The sequence below is a fragment of the Rhipicephalus sanguineus genome, chromosome 10 (genome assembly GCF_013339695.2).
Source record: "Rhipicephalus sanguineus isolate Rsan-2018 chromosome 10, BIME_Rsan_1.4, whole genome shotgun sequence".
Lineage (NCBI taxonomy): Eukaryota > Metazoa > Arthropoda > Arachnida > Ixodida > Ixodidae > Rhipicephalus > Rhipicephalus sanguineus.
Window position 1 is genome coordinate 118940845 of NC_051185.1, and position 22607 is coordinate 118963451.

Sequence of the window (22607 nt, forward strand, 5' to 3'; positions counted from 1 at the left end):
AATCTTATCTGCTGGTTTTCATTAAGGTTGTGTCAAACACAGAAGGGAGCCCTCGAAAATTCCCTTCCTTGAGGGTTGAATCGCGCAAACGAGACAGGGACTAAAAGAAGAGACGACAACACACAGAGCGCAACACATTGCGCTCTGTGTGTTGTCGTCTCTTCTTTCAGTCCCTGTCTCGTTTGCGCGATTCAACCCTTAAGCTGACAGCCATTCTGGAGTCCCTTCCTTCGTTCACTGTTTGTCAGAGGGGCCCTTTCCACAACTCAAGCTGGGTTCCGGAGTCCCATCTGTATTAATATGACGCACTGTACTCTATTTTGTTATGTATAATAGATAGATAGATAGATAGATAGATAGATAGATAGATAGATAGATAGATAGATAGATAGATAGATAGATAGATAGATAGATAGATAGATAGATAGATAGATAGATAGATAGATAGATAGATAGATAGATAGATAGATAGATAGATCAGTACTTTTGTAGAAGCCTCCTTTGACAAAAGCGTTCCGATCACATTTCAACACATTTGCTTAGTGAGCTACTGTCGCATGGCGGTACGCGAGAAACGAAGTGAGAAAGCTTTCCTTATCTGTAGCTCTTGCTTCGACATAAGGGCAAAATGGGCGGTTATCTTTAATAAGAGCGGTTTCCTTTAATGCGTATTTCATCGCCCCCATGCGATGGAAAGCCGCAAGCAAGAAGCGAACACTACGGTATATATGCGATAACAGTAGCATTGCTCCGTTTTATGTCTTTTTGTTGCTACACGAGAGCGGAATAGCGGAACACCACCGAGCAGCGAGAAGCCCGGTGACAAGAACAGCCATTCCGCTCCTGTGTGCAAACGAAGCAGCCACGTCTGAATTCACACCACCATGCCGAGTTTCCGACGAGTGCACCGTTTTTGCGAACACCCCGTCGCAGGCGTCAACTGGCGGCCGACTCGCTTTGTCGAGGAAGTGCCCAGCTCGCGTGTGTGTGGCCTCTGCCGCATGATTCCCAAGCGGATAATGGTGCTTCCGTGCGGCCACCTTCTATGCCAGTCGTGCCACGCAGCTACCCAAGGATCCCGTGGGCGGTGTCCCTTGGATCAAGAGCCGTTCGAGGAAGCTGAATGTGACAGCTATGATTTGCCTGCTAGAAAAGTGAACGCCTTGAAGGTCCGAAAACAGTTCTGTTACGTTACTAGCACACTGATTGTCTTCAGTAATAGCTGTGTAAGGCTGGCCGTTTTGTGTTGGCAAACCCGTAAGTTTATTAACCATGCAGTAAACACTTCTCAGAAAGCTTGTTGCCCCGGTATATCTTAATTAGAGCTACTAAATTACGGGTCCGCGTGGCGGAATGTTGTAGCATTGAACGTATTGCAGTGCTTCAGGTACATATCACTAAGTAGAAATGGGCCTATTTGCGCGGTCGTTCGGCACACGTTATTTCGCGGGTAACACGCACTGCAGCCTCAAAACGCGAGAATAAACCAATAGGTTGTTGACAAACTTTGAAAGTTGTAAGAAATCGGTAGAATCACAAGATTGTTTCGGCGCAAGCTGATATTCAAGTGACATTCACTAAACGCTGAACTCCATGTAAAAAGATGTCACAAGAGACATTCAGTTTATATAGGTAGAAACCGCTCGGTCCGTGGCTTACTCCTCGAACCGCTTCTTCCATGTTGCTGCTCGAACCGACGCGCACTATCTACATGACCGAGACTTATTTTGTCTTTCTTATTTGATGGGGGCCCGCGCCACGGGTTACAGCGATTCAATATATTTTCGCTCCAAAGCAAGAGATCACTGATTCGGTTAGCAAGGTATTACCAATATAAGCTATTCCGTCAGGTTATACCATTTTGAAAATAAGAAGTTGAAGGGCGCTTGAGCTACATCTTCAAGAGTAGAGCGCGCTATTGGCCGCGAGATCGAGCAGAGTCGCCTCCTAGCGGCGAGCAGACGAAACGCCGTGGTGTGGATGGCTCCTTGCACCGTGTGGTAGCGACACCGTGTTCGCATGTGTGCGTACGTCATACACGTCCTCAGATTACAGCTTTTTCCGTTGTGCTAGCGCAGGATCAAACGCTTGTACGTATTCCTGCACGATATGCATAACCATTTCGCCTTACGAGACTTGTATGCACTCAAATAAGCGAGTGCACGCACGTGTCGGTATGGCGCCAGGTCTAACCATCGTACCGTCCATTCACCAAAATCATTTCACTGTGGGTACAACTTTGTCGCTCAAGCACATCAGATAGTGTATTTGGCGTCGTCCTAAACGAAAAAAGGGTACTAAATGTCGAGTGAATGCAGAATTTTAGCGACACCATCTCGTGAAGTGTTGACGATTTTCAAACCCTTGTGACACGGCAAAGCATGAAATAGCGTCTGGAGAGGCCGGTTAGCGGCAAAAAGGACCTGACGCCACGCATTTCTATAGCAGTACGCGTATTCATGCAAACAGAAAAGCAGAGTGCACAAAGTTCTACTTCATCTAATTACGCAGAAATACAGGCCCTCTTTTTTTTTTGTAGCCGCTAGAGCAAAAAGTAAACACTTAATGGCTCAGTCGCGCATCACTATTTATATTGTGGTATAGGCAAAACACAATTTAGACACGTGCATATAAAGCAAGAAAAAACATCGAGCACAGTGGAATACATGAATGTGACCGAAGGCTAGTACATCATTGATTGGCAGATTGCGCTCCTCTCACACGTAATATGGACGTTAGGGCAGTTTTCTGCATTAATTTGCCAAAGGAGGGCGTATACATCACCTTTAGGCTGCTGTCAACGCGCTTTATTCGCCGACAATTGACTCAAACCGCCCATGGCGAAGTGCCGCTGCGTACATTTGCATACGCGCCGCCGACAGCCTATACACACTAACGCGGAGACGGTGCTGCCACCTATAGCCCGATCTCGCTGCGAATAGCGTGTTTGGGCCCCGTTAGCATAGTCTTGTCATTCTCTAGCCAGACTTCGCTTTTCGGTGGGCGCCTCAACCAAGCCGCGAAGAAAGTGACGTCTGTATGCGTAACACCAGCCGCTTTAAACTATCCTAGAATGCCCTACTGCAACTAATGTTGCGAAGTAACCACTATGCCATAATTTTTCACGCTGTGAATTAGCGAAATACGAACTACCCGTTCGTAAGGCAACAGGCACACCTACGCAGCTGCACACTTCGTTGATGCTTTCTTGAGTGACTTGTCATGGGTGGTCCTTTAAAGGGACCACGGTTTGCACGATTCATAAGATTTCGCTTTTGCGAATGTATGCTTCTGTTACGGAATATATGTTACCGCGACTTGTCGGACTACGTGAGGCCCATGTGGTGGTTTTTGTCTGAAACAGTGTCAAGCATTGGCGTCGCTCTGTGGTCCAACACTTGCTTGATGATGATGAGGATGATATAGAGTGGTTAGTGGCGCAAGAGCCAGTGATGGCAGAAGAGCGGCAAGACAACCTTTAGAGAGTGATCAAATATAGTGTAAGGTGGCTGCATAAGGGCCTGAAATCATGTGCACTAAACGTGCACAAAGCCTACATAATTCATAAAGTTATCACAGTTAGGTGATAGTTCAGTGAGTGAAAACGGCGGCATTGTACTAAATTTTGGTACAATACGAGGGAACTACTGCGATCGCAAGGGCACTAGACAGCAAGGATCCAGAGGTTTAGTGCATTAAATACATGGTGCTTTCGCAGCAGCATCCTCCTGCACAGAGTGTGCTACGAATCCGGCCTGCAAATGACTTTCAATGTGGCGGCCAACTTTAAGAAGCTTGAAACAGACTCACGATTAACGAGTGGTTCGCGACCTAAAAACATTGCAGGGTGAGATGGTATATTCTGACGATATGCTTTAAAAAAGAGTGCCATATTCTTCCCGGCTCCAAGTCACGGCGCTATCCTCAGGCACGGTCAGTGCCTCCTTATTTCTACTATTCAGGTCAGGGGTTCACTACCAGACAAAGGGCGATTGCGCGAGCTTTAAGTGTGTCCTCTTTTTAATCCAGAGAATAGGACATCGCTTCTAGATTTTGCAGCGGCTGGCCAGTTAGCTATTGTAGGCTCAAGTAAATGATGCTCCTTATGGGTGTGGGCATCCCACAAGCGTTGCCAGTACATTGTAAGCCTTTGACGTACGTACAGTCGCAACGGAAAAAAGATTAGAAAAAGTGACTGGTGGTTGGCGAAGCAAAATTGCTGCGACACGCCGCGGAACGCAACAAGGACAGCGAAAGATGCACACTTTCTCTGTCCTTGTTTTGTTCCGCTACATTATGCATTTAGGTCAAGACCAACTAGCCCAAATTTCAGCTTTAACTGTAACATTTTCCAAAGCAGGGGTGGCTGGCGGAAAGCACTCCACCAAACAGCTTCCATTTGAAATGATAGCTTGATCGCTGCTCATCTGTAAAACCATGCGCCAACGTTGCTGCGGACGTGAGTTCATTTCCTTTTTTTTACGCAGTAGATAACAGCAAGATGGGCTGCTTTTTGCGGTCCATCCCTGCTCTGGAAAATAGACTGTGCTTGGCACTGTCTCTCTCGGCATGCTCGGCCACAACACCGCCGCGTGCCGCACTTTTGCCGCTCCAGCCACAAGTCACTTGTGCTAATCTTTTTCCGTTGAGACTGTACATGGGGTTACATGTCCGTTTGCTTGCCACGCTTGCTTTCGTGACCCGCACAACACCTTCTTGCCGCGCAGAAGACGCGGGTTCGATTCACGTTCGGACGTATGACATTTGTAATTGCATCCAACGCGATTCTTCGGCGGCAGGCAACGCCGATTACGCGCTTACAACCAATGACTCCGACTTCGGAATTTCTGCGAAGCCACCTCTTTAACGCTGTCGCTTTAATATCACCGGCAAAACTAACAGCAGTAGAAACGGCTTTACATGAAAGTTTATTTTCTGTTACTTCACTGATATCTATATAACTATCCAAGGCTTTTAAAGTTCATGAGGTTGATTTACACTGAAAGCATGCGAAGTTGCATATATCTGTACAAAAAGCTCCCAAGAAGAGAATTCACACTGAACGTGACACTGGCGACCAGCCACAGCAAGGGCGTCATATTGTGAAACGTTTTGTAAATGTACTTGCGATAAAGCGTCATCGGCAAGCCAGAAATTGTACTCCAGTAAAACTTATTTGCTTCTTTGTAATTAAGGGTGTAAGTAACAGCTAGGTCATTAAAACAACGTTTAAGCGCTAGAAAAAAAGCACTAGTGCTGGTGTTTCTCAGAAAACATTAGAAGAGTATCTAAATCAAATTTCTTATGAAGTCTACCTCAGCTGCAGCTGTTCTTTTAAAGAAGAGAGCGAAAGAAAAACAATAGACGAATAGCTAAAATTTAATCTTCGTGGAGTGCAATGCGAAACTATTACAAAAAATATATTTGTGCATGTTCGGATGGGAAGAGATAACCCATATGTGCTAAAGATAATGCCTTCGTTTGTTCCTTTTTCTGCCTCATGTAACATAGGTATACTGCTGGAATAAACGACATGGATGCGAATTCGAGGGATCCATGGAAGATATGCTACGACACTACGAGAACGAGTGCACATGGTACACCGTGGAGTGTTTGCGATGTTGCGAGGAAGTCCTGCACAGGAACCTATCAACACACTACGTGGCCGGATGCAGAGCCCTGGTTTCTTCAGCACGCGCAGGTAACGCGTCCTCGGACTCTCAAGCAGTGAACCTTCAAGAAGTGACGGCTGCTCTCGGAGAACTGAAGATGCTCTTGAGGGACGCCAATCACGAGCAGCTGCTACCTGCGATCCAGAGTCAAATGAATGAACTGATCGAACAGATCAGGAACCAGGAGTCCAGGTCGGCCGTGATCCCTCACGCTGTCGCGGCATCTGCAAGGTCAGCGATAGCTCAAGTCACAGCACGGAGTCCCTCGACCTCGTTGCAAGAGGGAACTATTCAACAGAATCCGACTGAAGAAGCAGGCACGCCGTCGACTTCTCAGTCCTGCTCGGAGCAGACGTCGATGCCTCGACAGCTGGAGCCCCTAGTGGACCTGTCGCGAGATGTTCTCCAAGTCATGCGCAAAACATCCTCGCAAGATTTTCCTCAGCACGCCATTACTTATATTTTTGGAAGTTTTAAATGTAATTAGGGTTAGCCGGACTGCTGTCAACGGCAGTCACGTGGAGGGAAGTGTTTGGAACCGTGAAATATATTCTGTCGCTCTCAAATGTAGCCGTTTATGTGCCACACAGAGAAATCAAGTTTGCTGATGTCACAGTGTTGCACACGAGGGACGCGTCCTTTACAGTTGAAGTCTGCTGTCGCTTTAGTGATCTTTATGTGGGAATTACGTTTCATGGGATGCGTGGAGATTCTGCGTGTATGCCCCCTGTCTTCGTCGTGAAGGCGTTCAATCTGCGCACAGGGAGAATTGTACAAATGTCTTCGTCTGAAGAACAATGCGACTGCAAGCACGATCGAGACTTATGGACACATCGTCGCCGCATATACTGCACAGACGTCAAATACCTGGCGCACAAGGGCGCCCCAGACACCGGCGTCAAGTTGGAAATCGAGCATAAGAACGCGCGGGCACACACTCGAGCGTCTAGAGTTTCGTTTAGGTTTGCGAGTGTTTCTTGCTTCTTTTCTTTGGATGACTAGTGCTACAAGAGTGCATGTCGCAGCACCACATAAACATGAAAGAAAGAGTCTGTCAGCATTGAGCGCATAAATACTGCACTGCTTAACCTCCTTTCCGTATTATGTGTGCGTGTGACGTAAAGTGAGTGAAGTTCCGATCGAAGTTTCGGATCCTGAATAAAGCACGTCGTGCGTATTTTTTAAAAGCATTTCTTTGTATGAAACATTCTTGAAAACATCGTTCTCATTCAGCTCTAGTTTTAAGATTTTCTTTCATGTTTGCTCTGATATTTACTGTGAAGTTATACGAAGTCCCACATGGGGTTTCTAATAATGTGTATTTTTGAACCCCGTGTAGGTTTGCCAATATTTATGACACGACCATATAAAAACCGGTTGTGGTATATTTATATAAGCTACAAAGCATAGTATAAAGCAAATTACATTAAAGTCAAGCCGGTAGTTTACGGAAAAAAAAAGCGGGACATATATGACCGCTGACTCATGAGAGTGTTTTCAAAAAGTGGGAAAACACTGCCCCACTGCCTCATGAAGGCATCATCTCGTGATTGCATCAACGGGTATTTGGGATGAAACGGCCGAAGCAAGTGCCACAGAATATCGCTTCTCAAGATGTGCTGAGGAAAGTTGTGGGGATCTCATTCCAGCAGTAGAACACCACCTGCACCTGCGCTTCTTGTGAGTCGTCATAGTGGTATGGTCTGTTCTTGTAAAGCTTACTTCACCGCATGCACCAATCATTACATTTTCCTCCATTTGCCTGTCCTTTCTTTGGCTGTCGAAATGAGCCTTTTTCACTAGGGTAGTCTGCGCATGCGCGGCGGCGGTGACGACACGCGCGCCATGTTTTTTGGGGGTCACAGCGTGGTGACAGGAGCGAACTGAGCGCCACCTGGCGTGGCAGGTTTGCTAGTTTTCCCCAAAAATAACAGGCTTCCGAGAATGTCTACCGGCACGCGGCGGGCATCTTCGGTGGTCATGGGCCCCCAATTTCGTTTTCAGCGATCTCCACTAGAGGCACTGTTCAGACCTGAAAAAGGCCCATTGTCGAGTACCAGTGTTGTCCCTGTACATGCGCCTACTTTTCAAGAGGTATATGATAGCAGGAAAAATATTTCCACACAACAATATCCGCAATTACGCTGGGGAATGAGCGTGGCAATATCGCCAGGAATTGTTTCAATGCATTTATAGGCCAAGTTGTTTCTCAAATTTCTAAAAACACGTGATGACTGGAAGCTAAAATCACCTCTCTGAAAAACGAGAAAAAGAGGAATTTATCCCGCATTTTGATTGGTAGGTTCTTTCTATCTGAAGGAGAAAGTTCAGAAGCTATCATGAGAAGCTCATCGAAATTCAACGTCGCTGTAACACTACTTCCGCCCTTCGAAAGTGTGGGAAAAGATTTGTCTTCGATATTACGAAGACTTAGGTAAGATAAGAGTGACTTAGCGTTGCTCTAATGGCAACGGGTGATGTGAGAGAAAAATTTTCGCACAGACTAAAAAGTGGGACGTATGCGTCCAGCTGTCGCGCAAACGGTTAATTTTGTTTTGCCAAATCACCCACACGATACGTTTCCGATCGGAGTACTCGTACTCGCGATTAAGATCACAATGAATAATTACATCATGCCCATGGTAATACTGTTGCCAAGAACACACAATTTAGTAGCCTGAACATCACAGCGACTGAGATAACCCCTGCCGCTTTCATAGCCACTCCATCTGTCAACCAAATGGTTTTGTAGAACATCAAAAACACACTTCATTTATTCAAATAGCGGTAGATTACGCACAAACTATGGCATACGAAGAATTTCTTTTTCAAATGTGTCGACTTCAATGCTGACCGAGATGTCGTTTCGGTAATTAAACATTTTTCACACTTTATAGCTTAAATCGTGATCTGTACTTTCCATATCAACTAACACACGTGGAAACATTATGCTTCCATGAAAAAAAGAACTCCTAACATAAACGGTGTCACACCTCTGTGTATTATTACTAGCACTAGCACCGAGGGACACTTTGGGTTTTCTTTGAAGCACATCCGGTCATGCCTTTCCTGCTTAAAAATAGTGAAGCCTTACAGTCATGCGAGCTGCATGTAACGCCTTTGGCAGTATGCTAATAAAGTTCCAAATAATGAGTCTGCGCTAAATTTATGAGTTGATAATGCAAATGTGGACAATGTCCTGTTTAAATATTGGCGTTTGTAAATGTATAGTTATTTCTAATGGCATGGGGGCCTTTAAAAGGAGTAGTTCACTGCCAATTCAATGTAAGCTTATCACGGCAAATTAAACATCAAACTGAATTTTGGTGTTTCACGTGCGAAATCTCTGGCCTGATTAGGAGGCAGGCTTTAGTGTGCGACTCAGCAATCATTTTTGCTACGTGCCTTTTTGTATTTCTGAAGTTTCGCCATTCGTCTGACTTCTACTGCATCGTGATGTGATCGGGGGTCTGCCCATAGGACCGGGGAGCAGCCTGGCCTCAGGGAGAAGTCCAGTTCAGGAGCCGGAGTTGATAACAGGAACGTTTATTTACATGACGTTTTGGTAGCATGCTTGGAGCGTCCCGACGCTCGCGTTATAAAGCCTGGGCCTTCCCAGCATTCCCTGCTGGAGGAAACAATCAAGTCCAAGACAGTCCAATCAGACGTTGTCTTCATCTCCGCCCACTAAACGAAACGTAGGCGCCGCCCCCTTCGCCTCAAAGAAAGTGGGAAGCGGCGCGCCTGGAAGACGGAAGGGTCCTGGGAGACAAAAAAAAGATAATAAAGCACTCTACACACAAGGAACAGTTCCCGGCGTAGCACATTCCCGAACACAGGCTGCGTTGTCAGGTGTGCCGCCAGGTGCAGTCGTTCCTTGACTTGATTGCGCCGTCGGTGCAGCTGACGGCCAGCTCCCAGTCAGGTCACAAAGCCACGAAAGAACCATACACACAATGAATGGATCACTGCAGCGTACATTCCTGACGGCGGGCCGTGATGTCAGGTGTGTTGACAGCTGCAAACCTCTCGTTGCCTCGATGCGTTGCCGGTGCAGGTGACGGCCAGCTGCCGGCCGGGACCCAAAGTCGCAGACACCGCATAGTGCCCGATGAAGAATCTCCGGCGTTCGGCTAATGGTTCGGCGCATCTCGCAGAAGCCTGAACATAGCAATGCACAAGCGACTGCCTCCTCCGTGCAGCCTGGACTGTAAATAGTTCATCTTCAGGCCATAAAAGCGTCAAAGTCAGCCATGTCCAAGGCGATTGAAGAGGGAACTTGACAGCTTTGAAGGGTCCAGGACACTACGGCAGGGTCGTCGCCTCATCTGTTGCGTTTCGGGGAACGTTGAGGGCGAAGAATGCAGGGCTGACGCCGCCATACCATTTTGACAATCCCGCGGCGCCAAGCCGCGAAGTCCGATCATAACAGCCCGTCCACCGCACCAGGAGGTCTCGAAGGGGATGCAAAACCAAAGCACCCCGGAGAGGCCGTAGACTTTCTCCTCTGTCTTCCTTCTCACGTGGGCTGAGCCCCAGCTTTGGACCTGAGAAGCGGCTTGCAAGTGCCGGAAATGAACCAGCCAAACCCAAGCCACAACAAACAGAGAGCACTCAACTGACCTTGAGAAATGTCAGGCTATATTTCTGATCAAACCTCGCTCGAAAATTACATTTACGCTCTCGCTCGTGAAAGTCACGGATCAATTAACAAAAGCTACAAGAAACACAGACACACTAAACATGAACAAAATCAATAGCCTAACGTTTTCTATCGCTTCCAGAGAAAGCCACATCCTCTAAGGCACGCAGGTGCTATGGGCGATACAATACCGAAAGGGAGTGATTAACACAATACACTAATGGCATGTCATGAACTCAAAACACAAATAAAAGGTGTCTAAAGCTTTGGTGTTAAACTGGAAAGGCACGGCTGGGTCAACAGTGTGTCTGCCACTTGCCCAACATCGTGGTCCAAACAACCCACCTCAGCTTTACCGACCACAATTCATACAAATAACCAAGCGACTCACGCGATAACCTTTCCCTCTTCGCTCTTACACAAAACGCACGCGGAAAGAACAATAAACAAACAAAACCATTTTTCGCGTGGCTCTGCCAAAACTCGCACAAAGCCTAGCCTGGCCTATGCTTCCCGCAAGCTCCCAGCTTAGCGCCTAGGGTTTTGCTATCCAACACGTGGGACACCCCTGCGTCCACGCATGAAACGCAACGGAAATGCCACAAACTCTTTTTGCAGTCAGCTGTCATAATCCTATTCAGGGCACCCATCTCTTAGGCCCTTAACTTCCTCTGATGCGTGTCACTAACCTTCCGATAGTTAACTGCAGAATGCATATCGGCTAACAAAAAAAAAGCATAGAGCGCTAAAGAAAACAATGTTCAATACTAGTTAAACTAAACCGTCAACAGTCGCGGACACTACAAGGACAACTAATTCCTAACTAAAATCAACAAACAAACAAAATTCTTTTCAACAAATCCCGAGTCACACGTAGCTCGTGCCTGTAATAAGTCAGAGAGTTCATTAAAGGGACCCAAATGATTATTTCGGGAAAGCAGGCACCCGCTCGCATACTTACTCATGGTAGTGGGCGATGTGAACATACGCGTATGCGTAGTCAAGAGTTCGACGGAAGTTCTTTTGGTCAGGTATCATGATAAGCATCTAGATGCGGTCACTGACCAAGTCAAGGTGAAAAACACAGAGACGTTTCGGCACCCATACGGGTTCCTTGTTGACACTCTGTGTGAACAAGGAACCCGTATGGGTCCCGAAACGTCTCTGTGTTTTTCACCTTGACTTGGTCAGTGACCGCATCTACATCCTCATAGGCGTATCTGTTAGCAATGGCAGTTTTTTTTTTTTCGAACGCACCCTGACGGCCTCGCTGGTGAAAGTGGGATATGCACCGGTGTTAAGAGGTACGTTATAACCGACCTCGGCGCCCCATATTATCCTCTCCTACTATGGGATGCATCGTATGGCAGCTATTTGTCATATGACCCTATTCTAGGCCACTGGGCCTACGTGGCGTCAGAAAGAGAGAGAGAGGTGGCCTTATGGGAAACTTCGCTCGACTTATAAGCTCGGAGCCTGACGAATAAAAAAAGAAGAAAAACTCGTGGGTAGCAATACATACGGGTTCTTCCTTTAGCTCCTTAATGCGCTCATTTATCAGAAATGCTTCCTTGTATTTTGCGCGTTGTCTTCACTTATCCGACTCAGGCGAAAATAGATTAGCTGGCGTTCCTCGGCGATTAGGTCTTGGATTATTAACCACACAGAATGTTGTATTCATAACCATACTCGTTCTGCCATCAAGAAAAATTCGGTAGCAAAGTTTTGTGCTAGTAATCTTAAGTTTATTTTTTGTTTTTTTTTATTGCACTGGGAGAGCCAGTGCCGCTTCCCTTTGGAAGGCACTGAGATCGGGCTAGTTGGTACTGATCCATATTTTCTGTAAGCGCGAAGGACACGTACACAATCGAAGGACACAGGACAAGCGAACATCAACTTCTTCCCTTCGGAAGAAGTTGATGTTCTGCTGCTGTTATGAACATCGATGGACTTTCTGAAAAAAATAAAAAACGAATCGTGTGTAGTCGATTTATTTTATGCAGTTTGGCAACTGACTTAAGCGAGACGTGTCTTAAGCGCACGGCTCCTTAGTCCGTATACGCCTGATTTCAATCACGTTCTGTAGCTTGGACCTTTACCATTCAGTATGTATAAAAAACAACGTGCTCTATACGCGAAAGCAAAATCTCAACGCTATAGAGGATTTCGTTGGAAGTTTGAAAAGAACAATGAGCAAACTAATTTGCAGTTAGCCAGAGTTAAAGTTAGCGTCATGACTTAGCGTCACGACTTAGCGTCATGAATTAGCGTCAGTTAGCCAGAGCCAGAATTAGCGTAATGACATGAAACGACCGCATGGTGAAAAGTGGGCCGATCCCGGAGGCAGTGCAAAACCACGTTAGGAGCAGAAAGAATTTTGGGCCAAGGGACGGCAGGGGGGGGGGTGTCTAATATAACCGACTGAGAATAAAAAGAAAAAGATAGATTTCACCTTCTAGTAGTCTTAAGCGAATGCATAAATGGTGGTGTGACTTTTGACCTTTTTCATACTTATGCCTAGCAGCAAGAATCACGAATGAAAGTGACAATAATGGTACTCACTTTGAGAGAAAAAGGAAGAATTTTACGCTTTGAATCCAGACAAAAATGAGTCTGTCATATGACCTCATATGCATAAAAAAAATCACAGCATATCCACGGAGTGAATGATGATGAATGGGCGAAGCTGCGGAGGTTCATCGGTAAACCGTGAATCTTCCGTGAATTCTGCCCAGTACATCATCACCGACGTGAGATCGGGCGCGTTTATACTAAAGGTTCGATGAGTTATGACGACTTGCTGCTCACTTTAATTTTACATGTACGCTGTGAATTTTCATTGTTTAGAAAACCATTGCTTTAGAAAACATGTGGCGTCTTTCTTTAAGCAGCTGGCGTCTTTTCGCTTTGCTTTAGAAACATCTGGCGTTCTTTCGTTTTGCTTTTACAAAACCTCTGGCGTCTTTCGTTGGTTTATTTCATCAATCAACGGCGTTTTGAACAAAATTTTTATTGTTTAATCACGCACAGGAGAAATCTCACCAGGCACTACCTTGGAGGTAAACAATGGCTGCTAATGGGAATGAGAGACAGAAGAAGTCGGCTTTTAGCTAACACTTACGCTTCTACTTCTCATAACGTTTCCTACTGGAACATGCCAATGGCTGCTAATGGGGAATGAGAGACAGTATAATTCGGCTTTTAGTTAACGCGCACGCTGCGAATTTTTTATTGTTCAACAACGCACAGGAAAAATCTCCCACCGGCACCACCTTGGAGGTCAAAGCGTAAGACTTGTTACGCACTACTACTACGACTACGATTACGAGGGACGAACGGGGGCCGCCTTAAGGAGCTTCGCCCCTAAAACTTCGCGGCACAATCCTCCGGCGGCGCCATCACTAATAAAGCAGGATCTCCGTGAGTAGCTCGTTACATCACTTCACGTTTTGCAGCTAACTGAATACTAGGCAGACATTACCCCCGCCTCTCCCCATCACCCCCTTCCCCCCGGACGCACACACAAACACACATACACAGCAAGATTGCATCACATAACGTCATTCGTAATCTTGAACGTCACATTGAGTAATCGCAGATTGAAGGGCATAATATATTGCGACCTTTGAAGCGAATGCTGGGATGGCTCGTTTGACAAAAGGGTCTTGCTTTCGTAAATCTGTCTGAGCCTATCTGGTTTGTTGACTGTCGCAAAAAGATAAACAAAGGAACTCCCATAAAATATAAGACTAATTAATGCCTCTGGTACCATACTCTAGCAACGGTAGCACTAATCAGAGTGCGGTGAATGATACCGAAACCACGTTTCAGACATGCAGTCATTGTCCCTTTCGTAACGTTTTGGTGTAGGGATCCTGTCGAATGGAGTTAGCAGCGTCTCTAACGGCAAGGCTTTGAGGTTGCGTGGAACTCTCGGCGAGATGGTTGTAGTATATAGACCAGAATTTCCAGCGCTCGTAGGGGGCCGCCATGTTTGGCCGACCGAGGCGCCGCGGTGCGAGCATTTGCTTGGGGGCTGCTGAAACGCGCTTGCGTACAGCACGATGCACCACGTTTGTGGCTCTCAGTAGCGGGCGATGGCAGATTCGCAAGCGCTGCAGCCGCTCATTCTTCTCTGAATGTCGGAACGTGCATCTTCTTTCATGCGACTACATTTTCGAACAGTGGAATTGTGCCAGGGAGCTTACCAAACATCGCGAGAACGTTCAGCAACATCGTCACGAAGGTTTGAATAGTTGCAACGCCGTGCAGCTAGTTGTCAATTCTTTTTTTTTAGAACTGTATCATATCAAGAGACGTTTGAAACTTACGCATTTGCGTATGCTATCGGCCAGATGAAACCTAGTAAGCTGTATCTACTTCTTTTTTTCTGAAAGGAAGCAGCGACAAATATTTTCCTGCCGCGCTAACGTCCGACTTTATGCTGCACGACGGCTGTTTTGTGCTCTCTCGCAAAATGCGACGGGATGAATTTAATTAGGCGATTATGCCAGTTTTTAACGCAGAACGCTGTAGCTGAGATTGCGCGCGGTTTCTAAGCGAGATTACTGCGAAAGCATGGCCTGGCGTAGTCTCCGAAGCCTCTTGTAGCAAAGCTAGACGCAGCGCGCATGCCGGCCCCCAACATCTGTGTTCTTAAAGAGCCGAGTCTGCAAAAACATACCGTCGCACAGGTGCATTGAATTACGATTAAAACCGACCAAGATTACGTTTGAGTCCGATATTGCTTAAGTTGGATCCTGAGCGAGCGGCGCACACACGAGCACTTCCTATCGCGACATGCCTCGGTCTGCCATGACAAGATCCCGGTCACACGGGCACTTTCGATCATGATTGAGCCGGATCAAGATTTATCGCTTCGGCCTTCCTTTGCTGTCCCAGTAAAACTTCGTAGTTATGAAACCCCAGTTCGACATGCCTCGTGGTTGTGAGGTTCAAAATACATATGTTCTATGGATATGAAGTTGTAAAAAGTGAAACAGTTTGTTACATCGAGGTTTACCTGTGCCTTTTTGAACAAATTTATAGCCAAGGTGGCCGCATTTTGGATTTCGGAAGCAAGCTTAAACACCCGCGTGTTGAAATTTCTGTGCATGCTAATAACCGATGCTTGTTCCCGCTCGGCAGCTGCAGTGGTGCGCGTAAGTCTTCAGGTGAAATTGAGAAACATTTATTAATTGGCTTCGCAGTTTGCGAAAATATCTGTTGAGGTGCATGGATACTGTCTTTCTGATTTTAAGATTCGTCGTTGTTCTAGTAATTTTTTTTTTCATCCAGCAGGTGGTCCTGTTTTAACCGATGCACTTGCAGTGCAGCCGTTTGAATAGGTAGAAAATGTGGCCTCCTGAGCAAAAGTATCAGCTCACTTATTACTTATCGAATTAAAGGGCCTTGAAAACGTCTAGAATACACACTGCACAAACACAAGCCGCTCGTGTTCCCGTGAACGTCGCAGGTCTGTTGCATCAGCCGCTTCCTTTTTCACTCGTTGTTCGGGCACCCAACGACGGCGCAGCGCCACCCGGACGAATTTTTGTTCATTGCACTGCCGTTCCGAGTATGCGGCAAGCAAGCAGCTGAGACCGCAACTTTCTAACAGCTCTGAAAGCACTGACACAAGCGAACACGCGACGCAAGCACGGCTATCAGCTCCCGCCATCAGCAGCCCCCGCCGTCGTCTGCACCACCAGGAGGCGCCTGGGGTCGAGAGTAGCGGCGCGGCTGACACTCGCGCTACGAGGCTAAGAAAAATCTGGTCTATATACATGAGGGTGGTGTGCACTGCTCAAGAGCGACCTGGGAGAAAACGACAGATTACATTAAAGAAGAGCACTGCCTCTTTTCACTGTCTTTTTACTCTCTTTTTCTCTTTTACTCTCTCTTCGCTCTCTTTTGTATTCAATGCTTCCTTTCTTTTCACTCTCTTCTGTCTTTTCACTCTCCCCTTCCTCCTTTACCCTTTCCTCGCTTTCATCTCTTTTCGCAGCCTGCTTTCTCTCTCACTCTATTATTATTTGGCTTTTTCACTCTCCTCTGGCTTTACGCTAACTCTTTCCTCTTTATCTCTATTTTCCCTCTCTTGTGCCCTTTATTTCGCAAGCGTATACTGCACTATGCACACCATCTTGTTGTGTTGTGCATGAAATGCCCGACGCGTGGTACAACAGTTGCGGTACGCGGCTGCTGACCCGGTGGTCGCTGACTGGACGCCGGCCACGGCACTCACGTTTCAAAGGAGGCGATATTCTAGAGGCCGGTGTACTGTGCTTTGCCAGTACACGTTCTCTTTTGTATATAGTTCAGTTTTTTTCCCCGTTCTGTTGAAGACTGGAATTCATTACCTGGTTGTATTCGTTCACGCCCATTGCCCAATTTTGTAGCCGACATCCATGACATGCGTCTGTAATATACCCTCGTCTATTTGCTGTTGGTGTGATCTCTTAAGTAGCATTGTTTCTTTAATCTATTTTCAATCATGTTCATCACATGTTTGTGCACCTTTGACCTTGTATAATCACACATCTGTATTAGTTTGCCTGTTTACATAATTTTCATTGATGTTTGTTAAAATTCCGCGTATCTTTGTATACCCACTCCTGCCATAGCGCACGTAGCGCTGCAGCCTGTGTAAATAAATAAATAAATAAATAAATAAATAAATAAATAAAGAACACCAGATGGTCGAAATTTGCGGAGCCCTCTACTACGGCGTGCCTATAACGATGCAGTGGTTTCGGCACGTAAAACCCCATATTGCCGCGAGTCTTATATTTCATGAGTGTAAGCTTCACCCACAAAGACTGTGAGCAACGCGCTGCGCAGGCCTCGCCGTGATGTGTAGGAAGCTTCGCGATTGTTTTGGAACAATCTGTTAAGATTGCGCGCCGCACGAGAATGTTACAGCTTTGTCGAGAGATAACGCCGCCACCAGCGATATCGCTGGAAAGTTCGATAGCGCCTGTATAAAAGCCGACGCGCTTGACTGCTTGTCAGTTGATCGACGGACGACGCCCTGTTCGCCGCTATCATTGTACACCGTGTATTGCTGTAGTTCTAGTTCTCATGTTCCCGGCCACAAGTTCGGCCAAATAAACAGTTTCATTCTGCAAACGCCGACTGCTGTCTTCGTCGACGTCACGACCACGTGACATCTGGTGGAGGTGCTGCTTCATGATCCGGACGCCACCGCGGAGCGCTGACCCAAGCCCAAGCCGCGAAGAAGACGACTCTAAGGACAAACCGGATCCTCGAACCAGCCGCCGGCAGAAGGGACTAGAACCAGAGTACGGGCTCCTTCCCGAAAACGCCAGGCAGCCGAAGACCGTCACATCGACCGCTGAGACGATGACTGACGCAGTGCCCCTTACGGCGATCGTGATGCAGCCACCCAGGGAGCCGCCGACGTTCCGTGGTTCGCCATGTGAAGACCCCGAGACTTGGCTCGAGACCTTCGAAAGGGTCTCAACATTTAATAACTGGAACTGCGAGGACAAGCTGCGCCACGTATACTTCTACCTAGAAGACTCCGCGAGGACGTGGTTCGAGAACCGAGAATCCGCCCTTCAAACATGGGATCTCTTTCGGACGACGTTCCTAAGCACGTTCACGAGCGTGGTCCGCAAGGAACGGGCCGCGGCTATGCTGGAGACCCGTGTGCAGCTACCCAACGAAAATATTGCCATCTACACGGAAGAGATGAATCGCCTTTTTTGACACGCCGACCCAAGTATGCCCGAAGAGAAGAAAGTGAGGTTCCTTATGCGGGGTGTCAAACAGGAACTCTTCGCTGGATTGATAAGGAACCCGCCGAAGACGGTCGCTGAATTTGCATCGGAGGCTTCCACGATCGAGAAAACGCTTGAGATGCGAACGCGGCAATACAACCGCAGCTTCTTGGCTACAAGCTACGCCGACGTTCAAGCCCTAGGACCCGCCGACCTGCGTGAGACGATTCGAGCAATCGTGCAAGAGGAGTTGCGAAAAATTCTACCTCCGTCGCAACCTCAAGTAGAGTCCATCGCCGACGTCGTGCGCCAGGAGATCCAGCATTCACTCGGCGCGCCTCAGCTAGCAGAGCCGCAGCCGCAAGCTATTAGCTATGCTGCTGCAGCTCGCCGTCATGCTCCTCCTCCACGCCCCCGCCAAGACGCCACACCGCCGCAGTACCGTCGCCAGACGCCGCCGCCGCCACCGACGCCCTACCGACCACCTGTCGGCCAGCGCGACACCCCGAGGAAGACCGATGTCTGGCGTGCCCCCGACAACCGCCCGCTCTGCTACCACTGCGGAGAGGCCGGCCACACGTACCGCCGCTGCCAGTACCGACAGATGGGACTACGCGGATTCGCTATCAACGCGCCGCGCCCGCAGCCAGGCGAACGGCCGCGCGACATCAACGACTACCTCACCGGAACACAGTGGCAAGAACGACGACCTTCCCGCTCGCCGTCGCCCGGCCGCTACATGTCACCGCACCGCCGGCCGTACACTGGCCCACACCGGGGCCGGTCGCCTAGCCCGTATCCGGAAAACTAAGGGCAGCAACCGATGGAGGTGCGGTTGCTGAACGACAAAATGCTGAAGATCCTCCGCCGTCGACGACGACGCCGCGACGAAGTTCCGAGCCCCCGCCGAACGCCGAACGACGTCCTGAAGACGAAACTTTGCGACCGGAAGCAGACCTGACGACGCAACGCGGAAGCAGCGGTGCAAACCGACGCAGCCGTGACCCGACGCCGCGACGTAACCGCAACGCAAGACGGCGGACTAGCGACCTCGACGTTCTGATCGACGGCCACAACGTCACCGCTCTCGTCGATACTGGAGCCGACTATTCCGTCATCAGTGGGCCATTCGCAGCACAGTTGAAGAAAGTTAGGACTGCTTGGGAAGGCCCCGAGATCCGGACCGCTGGAGGCCATCTGATAACGCCGATTGGTGTCTGCACGGCGAGAGTCACCATCAATAACCGGACTTATCCTGCGAGCTTTGTAATCCTACAAAATTGCTCTAGGGATGTGATACTTGGAATGGACTTCCTAAGTGACCACGGCGCCGTCATCGACCTGAGGTGTGAGTCGATAACGCTAACCTCAGACAAAGCGCTCCCGCCCCACGCGACGCCAGGGAACCATGCATTGAACGTGATAGAAGAGCAGGTGACCGTCCCGCCGCGCTCCAGCGTCATTATTTCCGTTGGCACCGAAAAACCTGCGAACATTGAAGGCGTCATCGAGGGCGATCAGCAACTACTCTTGAATCGTCAAATTTGCGTCGCAAGAGGTATAGCCGAACTGCGTGACGGTAAAGCAAAGGTAGTGCTGACAAATTTCAGCCACGAATATAGGCACCTCAACATTGGTACGACGGTCGCCTACATCGACGAATGTGTGGCCGCCAGCAATGCTTTCGCCCTCTTCGATGCTGCCGAACCTGCTTCAACGAATCGAGGTCCCGAACCAGATTTCAACGTCAACCGGAGCCTCCCGAAGGTCAAGCAAGACCAGCTGAAAACCCTGCTCCTGCAATACAAGGACTGCTTCTCGTCGTCATCACGAATTCGACAAAGTCCTGTGGCGAAACACCGAATTATAACGGAGGAAAGTGCGAGGCCCCTCCGTCAGAGCCCCTACAGAGTTTCGACTCGAGAGCGCGACGCGATAAAGAAACAAGTCGACGAGATGCTACGCGACAACATCATCCAGCCGTCCAAGAGTCCGTGGGCGTCACCCGTGGTGTTAGTGAAGAAGAAGGACGTGACACTGCGCTTCTGCGTTGATTATCGGCGCCTGAACAAAGTCACGAAGAAGGACGTGTACCCCCTCCCACGAATAGACGACACCCTGGATCGACTTCACAACGCGACGTACTTTTCGTCGATGGACCTCAAGACCGGCTACTGGCAAATCGAAGTCGACGAGAGAGACCGAGAAAAGACTGCCTTTATAACACCCGACGGCCTCTTTGAGTTCAAGGTCATGCCTTTCGGTCTTTGCTCGGCACCTGCGACGTTCCAGCGTGTCATGGACATCGTACTGGCCGGATTGAAGTGGCAGACGTGCCTTGTGTATTTGGACGACGTCGTCGTGTTTTCCTCGACCTTCGACGAGCATCTCCGGCGGCTTGAGGCAGTACTTCAAGCAATCAAGGCCTCTGGACTGACCCTGAAGCCAGAAAAGTGCCGATTCGCGTACGAAGAGCTCTTGTTTCTGGGTCATGTGATCAGCAAGTCTGGAGTGCGCCCAGACCCGCGGAAAACAGCTGCCATCGCCGACTTCGCGCCACCCACCGACAAGAAGGCCGTGCGCCGATTTCTCGGCTTATTCGCCTATTACAGGCGCTTCGTCAAAAACTTTTCACGTATCGCCGAACCACTGACGCTTCTCACGAAGAATAACGTGGAATTCAGGTGGGAAACGGCGCAAGTGCAAGCCTTTCAAGAACTTAAACGACGCCTCCAGACGCCACCCATACTTGCGCATTTCGACGATTGCGCCGATACGGAAATACACACCGACGCAAGCAGCGTAGGACTCGGTGCCGTCCTTGTACAAAAGACTGACGGGCTTGAAAGGGTTATCAGTTATGCTAGCCGGTCACTATCCAAGGCAGAAGCAAACTATTCCACAACAGAAAAGGAATGCCTTGCCATCCTCTGGGCTACATCAAAGTTTCGCCCCTACCTCTATGGCAGGCCCTTCAAAGTTGTCAGTGACCATCACGCCTTATGTTGGCTAGCTAACTTGAAGGACCCTTCAGGTCGTCTCGCACGATGGAGTCTGAGGCTTCAAGAATTCGACATTACCGTCGTGTACAAGTCCGGACGAAAACACTCTGACGCCGACTGCCTGTCTCGTGCCCCCGTCGACGCGCCGCCGCAAGACGACGACGATGACTGCTTCCTCGGAAGTATAAGTGCCGACGACTTCGCCGAAAGGCAACGGGCCGACGCGGAACTGGGGGGCCTTATTGAGTACCTCGAGAGCAAGACCGCCGTTGTTCCGAGGATATTCAAGCGAGGACTGCCGTCGTTTTTCTTACGGAACGGCGTTCTCCTGAAAAAGAACTTCTCGCCACTGCGAACGGACTACCTTCTTGTCGTGCCCTCATCATTGCGACCAGAAGTCCTCCAGGCCCTACACGACGACAGGACGGCTGGACACCTCGGTGTTTCTCGCATGCTCGCCAGAATACAGGAAAAATACTACTGGCCACGCCTTGCTGCCGACGTCGCCCATTACGTCAAGACTTGCCGAGATTGCCAGCGACGGAAGACACCGCCGACTAAGCCAGCGGGACTTCTGCAGCCAATCGAACCACCGCACCGGCCGTTCCAGCAAATCGGGATGGACCTACTGGGGCCGTTCCCGACGTCGACTTCCGGCAAAAAGTGGATTGTCGTAGCGACTGACTACCTCACCCGCTACGCCGAGACAAAGGCCTTGCCCAAAGGCAGTGCCTCTGAGGTAGCCAAGTTCTTCGTGGAGAACATCGTCTTGCGTCATGGCGCCCCAGAGGTCCTTATCACAGACAGAGGTACCGCCTTTACTGCGGACCTAACTCAGGCGATCTTGAAGTACAGCGAGACGAGCCACCGCCGCACCACCGCCTACCACCCGCAGACCAATGGCCTCACCGAGCGTCTAAATAAGACCATCGCCGACATGCTCACCATGTACGTCGACGTTGAGCACAAGACGTGGGACGCCATCCTTCCGTACGTGACCTTCGCTTACAACACGGCCGTCCAAGAAACGACGCAGATGACGCCGTACAAGTTGGTCTACGGAAGGAGCCCGGCGACGACGCTCGACGCCATGTTACCCAACGTCACCGACGAAGAAAATGTCGACGCCGCCGCTTACTTACAACGTGCCGAAGAAGCTCGACAGCTGGCCCGCCTGCGCATCAAGACCCAGCAGCACACCGACAGCCGTCGCTACAATCTCCGACGACGCTTCGTCGAGTACCAGCCCGGTGACCGTGTCTGGGTCTGGACGCCAATACGACGACGCGGACTGAGCGAGAAGCTTCTTCGACGATACTTCGAACCGTACAGGGTACTCCGACGTCTCGGCGCACTCGACTACGAGGTTGTCCCCGACGGCATCACGAACTCCCAGAGGCGCCGAGCTCGACCCGAGGTCGTGCATGTGGTGCGCCTTAAACCGTACTATGCTCGTTAGAGCACCTGAGGACTCTAATGTTTGCTTTCTTTATTAGTTTTCTTTAGTATTGCATGTATTCATGTTCTGTTTTTAAGCATCGGGACG

At 49.0% G+C, this 22607-nt stretch overlaps 1 protein-coding gene across 1 annotated transcript in view; it reads left to right on the forward strand.

Moving 5' to 3' along the window:
- Positions 1 to 768: 768 nt before the first annotated feature.
- The window catches only part of LOC125760301 (TNF receptor-associated factor 3-like), a 70160-nt gene continuing 48321 nt past the window's right edge, over positions 769 to 22607 (forward strand). Inside the window, exons 1-2 of the mRNA XM_049420181.1 lie at positions 769 to 1169; positions 5512 to 6101. Coding sequence (XP_049276138.1) covers positions 885 to 1169; positions 5512 to 6101 — 875 coding nt within the window. The 5' untranslated portion in view covers positions 769 to 884. The remainder of the gene's footprint in view (positions 1170 to 5511; positions 6102 to 22607) is intronic.